Source organism: Fusarium fujikuroi, chromosome FFUJ_chr04 (genome assembly GCF_900079805.1).
Source record: "Fusarium fujikuroi IMI 58289 draft genome, chromosome FFUJ_chr04".
Taxonomy (NCBI): Eukaryota; Fungi; Ascomycota; class Sordariomycetes; order Hypocreales; family Nectriaceae; genus Fusarium; species Fusarium fujikuroi.
Genome location: NC_036625.1, coordinates 732,045 through 749,085, shown reverse-complemented (window position 1 = coordinate 749,085; position 17,041 = coordinate 732,045). Strand labels below are relative to the sequence as shown.

Below are 17,041 nucleotides of genomic sequence, written 5' to 3'. Positions count from 1 at the left end.
ACAAGCAATCGGTTCCTGGCTGGCTATATGTCATGGCCGATATTCGCCTCCTAGTAGCAATTGCTTTTTTGCACATACTGAAGACGACTTCTCCGTTACTATGATCATTTCCATATTCGCCTCTGTAAATAGGTACCTTACGAGACCAGAACCCCCTGCTTTTAAACAAGTGGCTTGCTTGTTTAGTGCATCTCATCAGCTTCCATGATGGGTTTCGCTTCTGGGGTATCAACAAGGGACTGAAGAGGAGAACCGCAAAGTTTTAAGTTAGCGAGGTAACCGATCCGTTGCTGAAACACTGATTTCGTGCCTTGTCTTGCTGTCCTTTACGAGCGCCAAGGGTTTGAAGCCAAACACAGCGGACGTCGATGAACAGTCAAACAAGATGATATCGCACAAACATCTACCTAATCTGACCCTTTTATCCCACGACAAGGATCAATTGACCATTGCCGTTCCTTACTGGATGCATAAACAATTAGCTGACCACCTACCTACCTGCCTTTCACACTTGAACCTTGACCTCTGCTGGTCTGGTTCAGTGCATGTAACATAGTGCAAAACTCCACTTGATCAAACTCCCGCCGCTTCCATCCATCGTTGGTTGACTATTCCCACTAAACTCCTCCATTGCAACTACATTCTCAGCAGGGCTTCTGTCTATTGAAGCCCAAGGCCGCACTCCGGCCCACGACATTCCTTATCGGGTCTCTTTGACCTCAATGTTTCGTCGTTGTATTGGATCTTGTACTCGTCGCAATTGACGTATCTCTCAGCTTACTCCCGCCGCAAAACCATGAGCGACCCTCAACGCGATGCCCCGCCGTTGAGCGCCCACATTCCCGCTGCCACCACGACCACGACGGTTCTGCCTACGACAAACGGCTCTGCCAAAGGCGATGACGTTCCCGATGCCGGACTGAGAAGTCTCGATCACTGTACGCCTCAGTAACGACCTCTCTCGCGCCACGCGCTTTGCTGATTGCTCTTCTCGCAGACAAGCGCGCCCTGCCAAAATGGCGGTACAATCTGCGCCAACAGATGCTGCCTCTGATCCGCTGGGAGACACCGTACCTTGCGTGGATGCAAGAGAAGTTGCGGACTCCAGCTCTCGATAGCTACTTCGCCATCACTGCCAACCTCGGAACCCATACCTTCTTCATGATCGGATTACCCATCTGCTTCTGGTGTGGTTATGCAGCATTTGGCAAGGGGTAAGTCACACCATGTTCAACGTCTACACACGCTGCGCTGCGGCGCATGATGTTGCGCTGCAGTTGCAGCAACAAATATCTAGATTCGATTGAGATTACAGGATTAACGGGTACTGACATGCTTCATTGTGTAGACTAGTGCATATTCTTGCGCTCGGTGTCTTCTGGACTGGCTTTATCAAGGACTTCTACTCTCTCCCACGACCACTCTCGCCTCCTTTGCACCGGATCACGATGTCTGGTTCTGCAGCCCTCGAATATGGTTTCCCTTCGACCCATAGCGCCAATGCTGTATCTGTCGCCGTCTATGCGCTTCTGATACTACGCAGTCCCGATAACACGCTAGCTCCAACCACCAAGTTCGCACTCGAATGCCTCTCGTACTTTTACGCTGCTTCGATCATATTTGGGCGCTTGTACTGTGGCATGCATGGCTTCCTAGACGTAATTGTCGGGTCTATCATGGGTGCCGCTATTTCTCTGCTCGAATTCTACTACGGACCTCCCCTGGATGAATATATGCACTCCAGCTCTTGGGCTGCGCCTCTCGTAGCTGCCTTGGTTATTCTTGTACTCGTGCGCATTCACCCTGAGCCGGCAGACGACTGTCCATGTTACGATGACAGTGTTGCCTTTGCTGGTGTTGTTATTGGCCTCGAATTCGGCACTTGGACGTACGGCAAGATTGCGCTAGATCCTTGGGAGACTCATGCGCATGGTGGAGGATCTGTGGATATTACGCACCTGGGATTGGCTGCCAACGTAGCCAGGATCGTTTTCGGCGTTCTTGTCGTCTTTGCGTGGCGCGAGACGATGAAGCCTCTACTGCTTAAGCTCTTGCCTCATCTATTCCGAATATTTGAACAGGTTGGGGTGAACATGCCTCGACGATTCTTCACTCCTGCCAGTAAGTACAAGACTGTACCAACAGGCTCTCGTATCGATACACTTTTCCCTTCGCCGTCCGACTTCCCACGCATGGTCGAGAGTATCCGAAACCCTACCACCCGAGGTCGCTCTGTGTCAATTGGTCCTCAGAGTGCCGCAGATGCATACGAGACCTTGGCGTATAGAGAGCGCAAGCGACGCGAGAGTGTCAGCAGTAACCATAGCCTGAAGAGCAAGTCAAGCAACCTGGAGCTCCAGACCACGCATGAAGACTATTCTGGCAAGGGAGCTCAAGCGTCTGGTGCACAGGCAAACCGAATCGTCGAATTCGAGCAGATGATGGGAACCGGCGAAGTTGTGACAACACCAGCCGCCGATGATGATCGGGTTGAGATCTTTGTTACGGGCACCGAGGACGGGTTGGGAGAGCGCGAGATGTTCTCGCAACTAATCAAACCTCGTGTGCGATACGACGTCGAGGTCGTGACTAAGCTCGTGGTTTACACCGGTAAGTTTCTGGAGATCTTCTCCTGACCAGCGAAATGGGTTGCTGACTGATGTGATAGGAATTGCTTGGTTTGCAGTGGCTATTATCCCCATAATGTTTGAGATTGTGGGCTTGGGGACGAATCAGTTACGTGAACGATGAGTGATGAGATGAAATGAGACAAGAGAGGCCACCGCCTTGTAGTATTTTCTAGTGGCCTCCAGGATATAATTAGATATTCTTCTTTTTAATGAACATATAGGGTGACGAACGATGGGCGCTGGAAATGGTTTATTGGTTATGTCGCCTCGGGGTTTCTTTGGGTGATGTATCTCTAGACAACTTTAGAGTTGCAATTGACACTGAGTTGTATTCACGATAGCATATTCGTACAAATCGGTGCTATGATTGTCTTTTATTTGAAAATAAACATCATACAAAAAGATGTACTGATGTCTCAAGGAAGGGTAGTACTTCAGTTAAAAGGTGTAAGTAGAAGTGTGACGTTGACGATTTCGCCCTTGTGATTGGCCGTTGCTATGTGCAAGGGTCTTAATTGACTGACACGCTTAAGACGCGTTTAGGTGTAACCTAGCGCGTGTTCCTCAACTGACCTCAACGTTCAAACTTCCATACAGCGCAACAAGCTCAAGAATCGGGACGAGCAACCCCGGAAACATCACTGAAGGAACTGCAAAGGCCGAAAACAACAGGAAAGCAAGCGCAAATATGTCCGATATTGGGGATGAGATGGACGTTGATGTCCCCGTTGTCAGCAAAGATGTGATATTTTCCTCTGAAGCCAAGCAAGGCAAGCGAAGTGCTGCCAATCTGCCAGTTGAGGCTGAGGATAGTCTCCCTTGGTAGGTGCTTGTAAGAAACACCATCAAATATCAGGATTAACGGAACCCAGGGTTGAAAAGTACCGCCCAAACACCCTCGAAGACGTCTCGGGCCATCAAGATATCCTCGCTACTATCAACAAATTCATCGATCAGAATCGTCTCCCCCATCTACTCCTCTACGGTCCGCCAGGCACTGGAAAGACGTCGACAATTCTGGCCCTTGCTCGTCGTATCTACGGAGCTGCGAATATGCGCCAAATGGTGCTCGAACTCAATGCCTCAGATGACCGTGGCATCGATGTAGTGCGAGAGCAGATCAAGACATTTGCCAGTACCAAACAGATCTTCTCCATGGGTGGCACATCTGCCCGCTCAGGCAACTCGATGGCTGGATTTAAGCTCATTGTTCTGGATGAGGCTGATGCTATGACGAGCACAGCCCAAATGGCTCTACGACGAATAATGGAGAAGTACACCACCAACACACGGTTCTGTATCATTGCAAACTATTCCCACAAGCTTAGCCCAGCGCTGCTGAGTCGATGTACACGGTTTCGCTTCAGTCCGCTAAAGGAGGGCGACATTAGGGTGCTAGTTGATAAGGTGGTGGAGGAGGAGCATGTTAGGATTGGCGGAGAGGCAGTTGATGCGCTGGTGAAGCTGAGCAAGGGTGATATGCGAAGAGCACTGAACGTTCTACAGGCCTGTCACGCATCAAGTGAGTCTGCGTGCATCTATCTTTCCCAACGTGAGCGCTAACAGAGGCCCAGGTACACCATTGCGAGCGAAGGATGCACCCAAAGTACCTGACAGCGAAATTGAACGCGAAAATATCACAACGGAGACTATTTATAACTGCATTGCGGCACCCCCACCCGATGCCATCAAAGAGATTGTGTCGACGCTGCTTAAGACATCGGATGTCACAAGTTGTCTAAACACTATCAGCGCTCTCAAGGTGTCGCGAGGTCTTGCGCTGGCTGATATTATCACAGCGCTCTCCGAGGAGTTGGTGAAGCTAGAGGTTGGTCCTGAGGTGATGATCACCTGGCTGGATGGTCTCGCCAACATCGAGCATAGAGTCGCCGGTGGAGGCAGTGAGTTGATCCAGACTGGAGCAGTCGTTGGAGTTGTCCGAAACGGAGTTGAGTTGATGAGCAGATAGTCTCAGGATCTCTACGGGATATCTAGCGTCTGTCTGCTGCACAAGGACGTAATGGGTTAATTGACATCGAAGGCTAAATATTCGTATGATGTTACAAGACGATTAACTGCGCTACAAGCAGCAAAAGCCTTTTATAGAACATAGATGAAACCAATGAAGTATCATGGTGGTGATTTTAAACCTGGGAGCCGCGACTTTGTAAGGCTGTTAATAATGTATCTGTCAGCCACTATCCATGTCTAGTGGCGCAAGCTCATGCAACCCTCGTGTAAGCTTAGAGCTGTCACCGGATAAATTTACTGCACCTCAATGGTAGCTTATCAACGTTAAAACGGTGCGCTGCGACTTCAACTCTTCAGGGCCCAAGAGGCATTGCACTTGTGAGCTTATTGTCGCATTTCGCCGAGAAATCGCTGTACGTTTGAAAGACCAGCAAATCCTCTATACAAATACCGTGACAATGACCTCAATCGCTTCCTCTGATGCTGGAAATTTGACTGTCGAGCCACTGTCAGAGCGCAATGTCTCTCGGATCCCGCTTATTCTGCCTCATGAGCGCGTCTTTCCAATCCAGATCGGCAGCGAATTGTTTAAGCTCTCGGGGGCATCGTTATCCTCTGACGGTGAGTCTTGACTTGACAAGTCTCTTTGCGACAACTGACTTGTCGAATTGCGCCAGCGCAATTGTCTATCTCATAGTTCTCGACTAACGCCTCGCAGCACCTTCATACTTCTCTCAATACTTTGTTTGCCAGTTGGAATCGGCAAAAGAACGAAACGACGAGTCGAACGCGGCTATCCGAACGCTTTACATCGATCGCGATCCAGCTATCTTTCGCGATATCTCTCTTCATCTTCAGGGCTACCATGTACAGCCTCGCGACGGCGAGCATTTTGTGCGTCTGTTTTCAGATGCACAATTCTATAGCTGTTGGTCGCCTCCATCTTGCAACCCAGATTCTGAACTGACATTTCGGGAAACAGTGCCCAAGCTAATCTCTCAGCTTTACGAGGAGAGTATCTTTATCTCCATCGGCCATCGCGAGTTTCAGATTCCTCGTGAGATCTTCAACGACCCAGGAAATTCCCCGAACTACTTCTCCCTTGGCTTCGCAGCTTTTTTCTCTCGCCCGGATGATCTCTTCCCTGGTCTTGACCGCGAAGGCCTAATCCGTCCACCCTCGATCCTCCCTCCTTCGGTTCCGAAGCGCAGCGCTGATACATTTGCTGAGCTCCTACACTTTCTCCGAGGATATCCTATTCGAATACGTGATGAAGCACACCGCCAGGATCTCCTCAGCGATGCGCGCTACTTTCATTTTAAGGGCCTTGAGCAGCGCCTTATCCCACATTCGTTAAGTTACAATCAAGCCACGAGACGTGACGAGATTGTCCTTCGTCTTGAGAACATACAGAAGAGTGGTGTTAGTGTCTTTATCAGCAATACAGACCCGTTGACCGGTTTTGTGCAATACGCTCGACCTTATGTAGACGAGAAGCCTGCTGAGCTGGTCCTTGAAATTGGCGGCGAAACAACCAAGCTTCATTTCTCAGGAAGTAATGCTAGGGCAGAATTCTTCAGAGACACCAAAGCACGAGTTGCAAAGTTGTTTGAGCTTGTCTCATCAAAGCTAAACTTTCACCAAGCGATCAAAACTGAACATCTCACCAACAACGGACAGTTGACAAACCTCGGAAACGCACTATTAAAGGAAGATCTTGTTCGTATAGTCCTGGAGCCCGAATCCGCCATTATTCTCGATGGGAAGGACTATCTCGAGGATTTCATCAGTGCCGCGGCGTCCGACTCTTCCGCAAACGAATACCCCCGGAAGCGAAAGCGAGCAGATGGTGACTCAGGCGATGAGGAGTGGGTTGTCACAACAGGGCAATGGAGGTTACGCATTCAGAATGCACCAAACGGCAGGGGTGTTGAATGTATTCTTGTTGCAGCGAAGCTTGATGCAATGCGCTCGCAATTGTCGCGCAACATGTCAAGGAGCTTTCTGGGAAGCTAATTCAGTACATCTCATGTGGTCTTTGCAGTCGTGGTGGCGAGAACAGAACTGCTCTTGTATTACGAATCAGATCTGTAACTGGCATCTTGGAGATAATAACGAGCAGTTATGAGACGTCCAATAGTATGAGATGCCACACGGAAATATGAAAACAGGGGTATTTGACACAGTTATAGTGGTATTGCAAATACGGAACAAACAATTTGTACACAATCCAACCAACGCATATTAATTATGACCAAAACCGACAAAAGACTTTGTCTGACACATGTCATGAGAATCCACGAGACCATCCATAGAACGGCCCATAGAAACAAGATGGAAAGTCGCTGAATGATGTTGCATGTTCTTGAGTCCCAAGTGACTTGACAGCAACAGTTTATAGGGAAAACACAATAACGCCCCTTCGCCCTGCAGGAAAAGAGAAAAAGTGATGGGCTAAAAGGTGAGCGGAAAGATAGGGGCCCATCGGGAGAGGTGACAAGCGATAACTTTTTATGGATGGTCGGGTCGGGTCGGAAAAGAGTAATCCTTCAGGAGGGGGAAATAGGGGTGAATGTGAAGAGTAGTAGGGTGTTCGTCAGGTCGTGTCATGGCTCATACAATTTGGTCGTTCAACATTTATCGCCCTTTGCCAGCAACCTTGCCTGTGGGAGCACTCATATCTCGTCGTTCAACGCCCTCGACCATTCGACGGCTAGGTGTTATTGTGCCCTGTGCCATTGAACGGGCACGGCCACGACGTTCACGAATCTTGGCGAGAGCCTGCTCGCGTGTCATGGTAGGGGTGAGAGCAGGATTTGACATGTCAAAGGTGGTGCCTGTGCTGTTGTGGGATGGTGTGCGAAGGCGTTCGTTGAAAGATGCACTATTCCCGACCTTGTCGTCGTGAACTGGCACGGTTGTCGTAGTGGTGACGGTGTAGAAGGCATTTGTGGTGTGAGGTCGAGTGTCAGGAGAGATAAGTATATCCTCGGCCACGTCTGGCATGGTCGGTACTGAAGGAACAGGTGCCGAGTGACTGTGAGGAGCATTGAGAAGTGAGGCTAGTGATGTTCTTTCTTGAGCAAGCATGGCGAAGGCTGGAGGCTCGACTGAAGGGGTTCGTGCGTATCTCCGGTAGTTATCATACTCGCCAGAGTAACGGGTCTCCATCTCAGTGCCATCACCGATCGTGGTTTCAGCCTCAACTTGCTCTTCAATCACAACCTCGTCAACATCCTGAAATTCGCTCTCAGCATGACTTTCTCGCTGACCCTTGGCAGCTGCTTCAGACTCTTCGATTTTGCGTTGTGCCTCAATGATCTCGGCCTCTTGCTCCGAAACTGTCCGGAAAATGCCTTCTTTGGGACAGAATATGGTACTTCGACGAGGCTCTTTCTTAGATTTAATGATACGTTGAGGAGGCTCTTGGAGGTGCTGTTCTTGGACTGGCTCAGGCTGAGCATCTGCTCCTGTGTCGTGCTCGGTCCGGGCATACGGTTCCTCGATACGGGGAGGAGTTACAGCACGCTTCTCGCCCCCTACTACCTCACTGTCCAATTTCTGGACCTTGTCGTTTGGTCCCTCTAATCCAAAAGAGCTTCGGCGTTTCTGGCGAGGGGCTTCAGCACTGGCACGACGGGTTGACTTAGAGCAGGCACAGCAACGGAGATGGCATTCGGCCTGTAAGAACTCAATCATCTCATGGGCACGGTCTGCTCTTTGACGCTCCCACTGCAACTGAGTGGACAATTCCTCAATCTCAACCTCACTGGCTTCCGAGGAGATGATGTCCATTGTCGACAGAGAAACTCGAGGATCTCTTGACGCTCGCCTCTTGTCCTTGTTAGGAGAACCAAACTCATCGTCAGCATCCTGTGGCGGCAGAGGAATACGACCCTCGGCAGCGATACGGGCAACTTCCTCGTTCTTGGCCGCAGTCTTGTAGGCGTCCCGTTCCTGCTCGACGAGCTTGATACGCTCCAATGCTTGATCTAGTTGTTCTTGAACACCAACAATCTGATAGCGCGCTTCGAATGCTTCTTGCTCTCGGACCTTGCTCCTAGCCTTTTCTCGTTTGAGGTTTTCGTCGATCATCTTGGCGTTTGTGCGTGCTGACTTGAGTTCTTCTTGGAGCTTGACGATCGATGATTGTGTTTTGAATGTTTCTTTTCGTGCGCGTCGTATCTCCTTTTCCCATAAAGCTTGTGTGTGTGCATGGGTCTCCTTTGCTCGGCCATAGTTCTCCTATGACATGGTCAACATGCAATGCTTACATTGGTTTCCGAGACCACCTACCATTAACGACTCCAGACGTTCTCCGACTTTTCGCTCGCGGTCTTTACCCTCATCGATGGCCTTTCGTAGGTTCTTGTTCTCCTCTCTATATCTGCGCAACTCAGTCTCGGCCTCTTCGCGGCCAAGCATGGCACGCTTCAAAGCAGCATCTGCTGTTTTGCGTTCCAGCTGTTTTGATTGCATAGTAACACTGAGGTTGTTGAACTGGCTGATCTTATCATGAACGGAGTTATCTCTTGAACCACCACGAAGGTGAGAGAATACGGACTCCCGCTCTCTTTGTTGGTTCACACGGTCCGCGGTGACGGCCTGAAGAGGGCCGCCCGGTGAGCCGGGTGGACTGTTTGTCTCTTCCATTGTTGTTGAATATGATTTCGATGCAGACGTGGAGGTAGATATGAGGTATCAAACTGAACTGATTGAGTTTTATCGCAAATGGCTGCCGTTATGGAAGGTCGACAGTCAAGTTGAAGGTTATTAGTGTGTTGTGATAAGGCAAAGTTGAGTAAAAGTGGTGCTGGGGTAGTATCGATTGTTTACCATCCCACTTTGGTGTGTATGAATTGGTAAGTAACCTGTTGCTGTGGTGATAGAGACGACGTCAGGTGACCTCACGCGAGCCATTTGGACGTTTATTTCTCAGCTACCCCTAGTGGTGTGTTCGTAGCCTATTTTGAGCTCAACGCTCCAATCAGCTGCTTTTAACTGTGCTGACCCCGCGAAGTGGAGTGAGTTGGCTGATAGGCGTGCCAGAATCACGATAAAGCTGTCCAACGTCGCAAGTTAACTCCATTGATCCATGGAAAAGGGAAAAAGTTGAAGCTTCCGACTCCGAGCAGAGGCCAGGTCAAGGTGACAGGACACGCCACTTTATATTAAGATCGCCCCTATCGTAACATTCTTTGCTATAAATCTGTTTCCGTGGCCTTTCAATTCTTTTCTCTGCATCTTTTCTAGTACTTGTTAAAGATCATATTTGTTACTTGTCAAGATGGCCGATGAATCAACTCTGCGACAGCGAAAGCCTCAGCCCGAGAACGAGACCGAATCTGAAGTCTCTCGGCCTTCCACCCCGACAAAAAAGAGCAAGAAAAGGTCCTCGGCCAAGGTCGATGAAGAAGACCCATGGGATGGCTACTCCCCTTACCTCGATGTCGTTCGTGTCATCAGCTTCATTATCGTGGCCTCAATGGGTCTAAGCTATGTTATCAGCGGAGGAGAGAGTTTCTGGTGGGGACACAAGAACAAGCCTAACTGGATGACCCAGAGATTCTACAAAGACTTGATTCTTGGACCTGTATGTTGAATCTATGATGATTGCCGGACTATTACTAACTACCGTTCTCCGTTAGCCACCACCTGTATATATGACTTTGGAGGAACTCTCCCTCCACGACGGTACCGACCCCGATAGACCTCTTCTTCTTGCCATCAATGGTACGATTTATGATGTCTCCAACGGCCGCCGCATGTACGGCCCAGGGGGCTCCTACAGCTACTTCGCTGCCACCGATGCTGCTCGCGGCTTCGTGACCGGCTGCTTTGCTGAGGACCAGACCGCCGACCTCCGTGGTTATGAGGAGACTTTCCTGCCGCTCGACGATCCTGAAGTTGACTCTCACTGGACACCCGAGGCTCTTGCTGAGCTTAAGATCAAAGAGAGAGAAGAGGCTAAAAAGAGGGCCGACGCCGCGCTCCAGCATTGGGTCGACTTCTTTGCCAACAGCAAGAAGTACACCAAGGTGGGATATGTGTATCGGGAACCCGGCTGGCTGGAGAAAGAGAAGCCCAAGAAGCTCTGTGACCAGGCTCAGAGAAGCAGGAAGACCAGAAAGATTCCCAAGAAGGATTGATCCTTACTCACACTGGCGATGTTATATTTATACTTATTTTTCTTATTGGCATACATCTATCCTTTTCCAAACCCAACTGGGCCAAAGTTCAAAAGTCGTGATATACATAACCGTGATACATTAGAAACTTCAAATCAAGGGATAATGAGGCTGATCTCTCTAATGGTTTTGGGTATTCTTGGTTGTTATCTAAACGTTCAACCTTGATACACTTTCCCGTTGAACCTGGCCGTAAACACCGTTGATGACTGTGCCTATCCCGAGGCTGCCCAACCGTTCCAGCAATTGGTACAAATATTAATTGTTCCCAGCATTATGTCTATCCATTCAAAAGTTCGTCACACGCTCAGCTTATAGTACATACATAGCAGCGGCACCGACTGCGAGCAGCATCGAAATAGGGGCCTTGAGCTCAGCAGCAGCAGCAGTGACCACAGGATCACCCGAAGAACCAGATGTGGGAGTGCCAGTAGCTCCAGGGGCAGAGACACCAGTTGGCGTGCCAGAGCCATCCTCGGAACCGTCATCGGAGCTGCCGTCATCGGAGCTATCGTCACCGGAGGAGCTGCCGTCATCGGAGCTGTCACCGCCGGAGGAGCTGCCGTCGTCTGAGCTATCGTCTCCGGAGCCACCACCAGAGCTACCGCCTCCAGAACCGCCTGTGTTGGTGCCATTGCCACCATTTCCGCCTTGTGGAGAGCCGCCACCTTGAACAGGAACGACTTCGGAGACTGTAGCCGAACTGCAGAGGCTCTTGTAGTTGTTGAGCGATCTTGTAGCATTGGCAGATGTGCTGGGAAACGTTTAGTAAAGAACCCTGACATAAAAGTCGTAGCAGACTCACTTTTCGTTGATAACCATTGACATTCCACCCTGGCAATGTTTTGCCTTGCTGCAGAACAGCCACATAGGCTTCTTGTCCTTGACCATGATGGTGTAAGTGGGAATCATGCCCTTGGACATGCTAGCCTCCACAGGCTGGTAGCCAGAGTAGATGCCAGTGACGTTCGACATAACGTTGCCAATGGGCACACAAGGGTCGTCGAAGGTAGACTGTGTCACTGTGTGGTTGCCAGCCCAGAATTGAAACTGAACCATGGTTCCTGGCTCTGCTGTGATCTTTTCAGGCCAGAACTTGAGGCCAGTGGCATTTGTTGCTGAGTTTCTGCCAACCGAGACGACTTGGACATCGACGGCTAAGAGGACTGTTAGTTGATTCTTCTTTTATGGCTCCATGAGCACATACCTTCAGCAACAGCCGCAAGGGCTACAATAGCAATTTGAGAGAAATACATAATGATTAGAGATTTGGGATTGTGAATATTTGGTAGAGGCAAAGGAAGGGCACTCTGGGAGAGATGTTCAGAGATGGGAGCAAAGAAAAGAAGCGACTTGCGCTCTCAAGGACTAGCCTCGTCTAAGAAAGTAACAAGAAGAATTAATGAAAGATTGAAAGAACAAAGGAAACGCGTCCAATGGGAACAGGACCAGACTGTTGATTATGGAACGAGATGGAGAGATGAGGAGAAACAAAACAAAAGAGACGAGACGGATTGGTATATATACATCTACCTTGGGGCTTGGCCTATGATGGCCTTGACCCTGATTACGAGTTTCGAAGCACATCTGAAGCACGCCTCTCAACGGCGCCGAAAGATGGATCTTGGGGCTTCCGTCTCGGCTCCTCGGTAGACTTACAGGACAGGCGTAGTATGAGACACTATCGACAAGGCTTCGCTGGAAGAGTTGATGAATGAAACAAATAGTGCTGGGTGTGTCTTGGCTAAGTTTGGTAAGGCTTGGGAACTACCCAGGCTATATGTCAGGTTGAGATATCGAGCTCAACGACATAATGTTCGCAACTGAATACAGAAGACCGACTATCGAAACTCCGATAAACGATTATGACAGCTTCCTTTTATTCAGATTTCCATTGGCAGCATTGATTTGGTGGTCTTTCTGTTCGAAATGATTTTGTTCATTTTGTTGGTCAACTCAACTGAGAAATCAACCCATGGCGCTTAGTATGTCTATTATCCAGACCTATACTCCGTACCATAGCAGACTAACAGTTAGATATTTCCGGTGGCTATAGGCCTCGGCTCCAGGCCCAACCGTGTCGGAGCAGATCGACCAGGGGCTCGTCTGCTTCGGAAGTGCCTCATCCGTAATATCTTGAGACGAATATAGTTTCGCTGCCACTATTGGTCCTTAAAGGGTTTAAGGGCCACATGGGTGCAAAGCTGCCGTACGGTAATTTGAAACTTGAGTGCCTTGGCTTTCTCTTAACGCAGAATAACATTATTAAAGTCCGCGCTGACGTTGCATTAGTTTGTCGGGTTTCAGCTGTGATGTTTCGTGTTGGTTGCAGATTCTAAACGTACCTATGTGGGGGGATGAGCTGTTGGAGTGCGTATTGCCATTTGGAACACCCCAGCTTCATTACTCACTACGATTAATCTCCTAATACGAATTTATTTACACAAGATGTTCAACGATTTTTTAGCTTGCTCAATAGACGGCTAAGATCGACCTTAACCAATGTTGATTTTGAGGCTCACAAGGGAACTTCTTAGACGAAACGCCCATTATACAAGTGGGCGAGAACAGCTACCAAGATCCGAGACTACCTTCAACAAACAGGAACGACGAGCAATAGCACAATACTAGGTCTAGCTCGCCACTATTATAGACATTGAGCGGCTTGGAGATCTAAGGCTGCGGATTACATGATCCTTCTTGAGTGAGGTTTCAGGGATTATTGCTAATGTAACCTGTCACGATCTGGAAATATGTTACAGCATCTCCAACTAGTCGACTCTGCGAATACGTCTTGATTCTTCCTTCACATTAATAAAACGCTTACAACCCAAATTCGTGATACGGCAACTTGCCAGACAGCCCCAAGTCAAGGATTCCGTATCCTCGTACATAGCTAGTGAAAGCTCACGCACTTGTGGTAAAAGGCCGGGGTACGATCGCGAACACCGATATGAACAATCGGTGCTGACACAGTTGGACGAAACCAGGCGCAGTGCAGGCGACTATTGCTTCTATCGGATGGGACTCTGCCCTCAATTCCTTGAGCTTGAGATGAATATCAGGCGTAGTGGACGGCATCGTGTTGCGTTAATGAGCTTTCGAAGATCAAAGTCTTGGCTGCTATTGTGTTAATGTTAATGAAAGTCGGCCGAATGCTTTTCAGATTCACGTACCCGTATTATCGTCAAAGCGCAACATAGGAAGTCGCTGGCCCGCAGAGCCACCACACGCTCTATGTATGAAAGCGTCAGTCATGCGCGATCTTCGCCAGGGCTTCTCTCCAAATGCATACCCATTGAACACTTCGACTCTTATTCACCCCGAAGGTGGAAGAGATAGCAATTGATACAACTTAAAGATCCAGCAACAACTGTGGTGATACCTTCTCCAAGTCCTCAACTTCGAGAAATCCGCCATCCTTCTCGACAGCCGCTCTCGCAATAGCTTCTCTCACAAATACATCAAAGTATTTGCCCGCCGCGGCGTTTGCATCTCTTGATATCCGCGTCGCATCTTTAGCGAAGAATTCGTGCAGCAACCGTGTGAGCAGCTCTGGCGGGATCGACTTGTCGGGTTCCTCTTCTTCTACAGCTTGTTCTTCACGCGTTGAGTTCCCGTGTCGGTCGTTGTCGTCATCTGAGAGCTCAAATGGATTGCTCGATTGTGGTTCGGATTCAGGTTCTGATGCCTTGGCGCCTTTCTTCGTTGTGGCTTTTGCTCGGCCACGACCTGTACCTGATGATTGCTTTGGAGGCATGTCAAAAGTTCAAGTAGACTCTAAGGGTCCAACGTCATAAGGTTGTTGCGCCGCGCAAGAATTACTTCGGCACCGTGTCGAGCTACACATTAGGTAGGTACTGGTAGCTTAGTAAGCATCCAACGTCAGGTTACAGACAACAAAACAACAAACCCCTCAGTATCGCGAAGTCAAATAATGACGAAAATGAAATAGTATTTATTAACGAATTGACATCACAAGGATCAGTGGACAATGTATGGACAGTAAAGGGAAATTGCATTGGTGTATAAATTACAGCGGCCTAGAACGGAAGGCAAAGCAAGATTAGAAAAAGACGCCGTGCCTATGCCACTCTAACCCGTAAAGAGCTGCTGTTTCAGAGGACCACGTCGGGTATCTGTGACAACTTCCCTCAACCTGCACTTCGATCTCGCCTTTTAGTTTCAACCAGCGGACACCATGTCAAGCCCGCAGATTAAGATCCCCCCGGATTCCTTATCCCCCACACACATGTCTATACAGGGTATGTTATACAAAGCGCTTATTTGAAGGCCTTGCCGAAGAGGAGGACCTGGAGCTGATCGTAGATGGAGAGAACACCAGCACCGGCAACACCACGGAGAATGTTGGCACCAGCACCCTTGAAGAGAGACTTGACACCCTCCTTGGCGACAATCTGGCGGGCAGCATCCATGGTGTTCTTGTACTTGACGGCCTCACCAGATGTCATCATCATGCGTCGTCGAATGGTGTCAAGAGGGTAAGAGGCGATACCGGCACCAGTGGTGACGATCCAGCCGAGAGCGAAAGAGGCAAGGAAGTTGTTGGCCAGGTTACCGACAAGGACGACGGGCTTGATAGAGTCGTACATTCCGAAGTAGAGACCACGGTAGACGACGATTCCAGCAACGGAAGGCATGAAACCACGGTAGAGACCGGCAATACCATCAGAGGCGAGGGTCTTCTTGTAGACATCGACGAGACCGTTGAACTGACGGTCACCACCCTTCTTAGCGTTCTTGGCATCGTTGGCAAGACGGGTACGGGCGTAGTCCAGAGAGTAGACGAAGAGGAGGGAAGTGGCACCAGCGGCACCACCGGAGGCAAGGTTACCAGCCATCCAGAGGGCGTAGCCATCCTTGTCCTTCTTGTAACCGAACATCTTCTTGAACTTGTCACGGAAAGCAAAGTTCAGAGCCTGGGTAGGGAAGTATCGGATGACGTTGGCGGTGTTTCCTCGCCAGAGGGACATGACACCCTCGTCGGCCATGGTGCGCTTGAAGCAGTCACCGATACCGGCGTACTTGCGGTCGAGACGACCGGTCTTAAGCATCTCATCCTGCTGGGAGTTAATGACTGAGATCGAGCATGCTTGATCGTATTGAACTGACCTGGTTCTGGATGAGGAGCTTGACACGCTCAATGGGAGCGGCAGCGGTCTTCGAGACGGCGGCGGAAACACCACCCACTATGAGTTGTTAGTATCATGAACGAGGCGTTTATTCGTCAAGCACGACAAAGGGCATGGTGCCCAATGAATTAATGCTCATAAGCGGTAGCGACGTGGTAACATACTCAAGAAGTCGGCCAAGAAGGGCTAAAAGCATGTTAGCATTCTACTCTGTCATATTGCGAATACTGTGGCAATGCTGCAGAGAGGCCAGCAAAGCAAAAAAATTATCTCATCTTCATCAACCAGAGTCCCTTGAGTAAATTGCAATCGACACATCCATATTCGATGATCGATAACATAGGACAACTCGCGGGTGGCTAATTGATGAAGACATCATCTTTTGATGCCGCGGCATTTCATGGTCGAGGGGATCTTTGATCAAGGGAAGAAACTTACCGGCATGCCCAAGACCTTCTGGGGTTGCTCAGCAGACATGGTAGCGGTTGTGAAGGTCTTTCCCTTAAACAAGAAGAAAGGATTGAGGGGAGATTGAGGATGAAAGAAGAAAGAGAGAGAATGGAGGAGTCGAGAGAAAATAAATCTGCGCCGACGGGGGGTGCGAGGTATTTGGGGGGAGGGAAAAAAATTGCGGCGGATCTGAATGAGAGGCGCTTTTGAGCGAATCTTTCCGGGCCCGCGCTAAAGGGAGCTGGGACCCTAGCCAACCAAAACCAAACCAACCTGTACTCTCCACGGCAACAGTGCGGGTTAGAAGCCTGAGGCCACAGCCTCGCCCAGGTCTGTGTGCCCCGGGTACCCAAAGCGCCTCTGAGCTTTTTTCAGGGGGTGGACAACTGACCACTCAGTGGCAATCAGTGAACTGAATTGTGGGTAATTTCTGGCACAAATCCAGGTTTGAGCTTGCTGCCCGGCTGCAAGATGAGATGCCGGTTCACCCCGATTTTTTGTCGAGCGCCGAGACCTAGACCCGTTCCAAGACATGGGAGCTCTCTTCGGGGTCATTTTTTACTGTATGGGGTACTGTACAATACAGTAGGTACCTACCTCTAAATTTGGTGCTTATAGGCCGTAGGCTGCACCTATGGGCTCCTGTGAT

The 17,041-nt window shown here is 49.6% G+C and overlaps 8 protein-coding genes; 4 read left to right on the top strand and 4 right to left on the bottom strand.

Moving 5' to 3' along the window:
* Positions 1-796: 796 nt before the first annotated feature.
* FFUJ_13222 (related to sphingoid base-phosphate phosphatase) lies at positions 797-2,751 on the top strand (the record flags this gene model as incomplete). XM_023575880.1 has 4 exons in its annotated part: positions 797-938; positions 998-1,214; positions 1,349-2,610; positions 2,669-2,751. 4 exons carry the CDS (start codon positions 797-799, stop codon positions 2,749-2,751), a joined length of 1,704 nt encoding a protein of 567 aa, XP_023429124.1.
* Positions 2,752-3,318: 567 nt separating this feature from the next.
* Positions 3,319-4,599, top strand: FFUJ_13221 (related to replication factor C chain Rfc3; the record flags this gene model as incomplete). XM_023575879.1 has 3 exons in its annotated part: positions 3,319-3,452; positions 3,503-4,152; positions 4,205-4,599. The coding sequence occupies 3 exons, from the start codon at positions 3,319-3,321 to the stop codon at positions 4,597-4,599; spliced, it is 1,179 nt and encodes a 392-aa protein (XP_023429123.1).
* Positions 4,600-5,059: 460 nt separating this feature from the next.
* FFUJ_13220 (related to BTB/POZ domain-containing protein) lies at positions 5,060-6,617 on the top strand (the record flags this gene model as incomplete). XM_023575878.1 has 3 exons in its annotated part: positions 5,060-5,222; positions 5,320-5,529; positions 5,584-6,617. The coding sequence occupies 3 exons, from the start codon at positions 5,060-5,062 to the stop codon at positions 6,615-6,617; spliced, it is 1,407 nt and encodes a 468-aa protein (XP_023429122.1).
* Positions 6,618-7,238: 621 nt separating this feature from the next.
* Positions 7,239-9,254, bottom strand: FFUJ_13219 (uncharacterized protein; the record flags this gene model as incomplete). XM_023575877.1 has 2 exons in its annotated part: positions 7,239-8,846; positions 8,898-9,254. 2 exons carry the CDS (start codon positions 9,252-9,254, stop codon positions 7,239-7,241), a joined length of 1,965 nt encoding a protein of 654 aa, XP_023429121.1.
* Positions 9,255-9,888: 634 nt separating this feature from the next.
* FFUJ_13218 (related to DNA damage response protein) lies at positions 9,889-10,750 on the top strand (the record flags this gene model as incomplete). XM_023575876.1 has 2 exons in its annotated part: positions 9,889-10,194; positions 10,250-10,750. 2 exons carry the CDS (start codon positions 9,889-9,891, stop codon positions 10,748-10,750), a joined length of 807 nt encoding a protein of 268 aa, XP_023429120.1.
* Positions 10,751-11,101: 351 nt separating this feature from the next.
* FFUJ_13217 (uncharacterized protein) lies at positions 11,102-12,045 on the bottom strand (the record flags this gene model as incomplete). XM_023575875.1 has 3 exons in its annotated part: positions 11,102-11,543; positions 11,595-11,946; positions 11,997-12,045. 3 exons carry the CDS (start codon positions 12,043-12,045, stop codon positions 11,102-11,104), a joined length of 843 nt encoding a protein of 280 aa, XP_023429119.1.
* Positions 12,046-14,144: 2,099 nt separating this feature from the next.
* FFUJ_13216 (uncharacterized protein) lies at positions 14,145-14,549 on the bottom strand (the record flags this gene model as incomplete). Its single annotated transcript, XM_023575874.1, has 1 exon — positions 14,145-14,549. One exon carries the CDS (start codon positions 14,547-14,549, stop codon positions 14,145-14,147), a length of 405 nt encoding a protein of 134 aa, XP_023429118.1.
* A 523-nt stretch (positions 14,550-15,072) lies between these two features.
* FFUJ_13215 (probable ADP, ATP carrier protein (ADP/ATP translocase)) lies at positions 15,073-16,419 on the bottom strand (the record flags this gene model as incomplete). XM_023575873.1 has 4 exons in its annotated part: positions 15,073-15,870; positions 15,923-15,999; positions 16,107-16,128; positions 16,381-16,419. 4 exons carry the CDS (start codon positions 16,417-16,419, stop codon positions 15,073-15,075), a joined length of 936 nt encoding a protein of 311 aa, XP_023429117.1.
* Between the last annotated feature and the right edge of the window lie 622 nt (positions 16,420-17,041).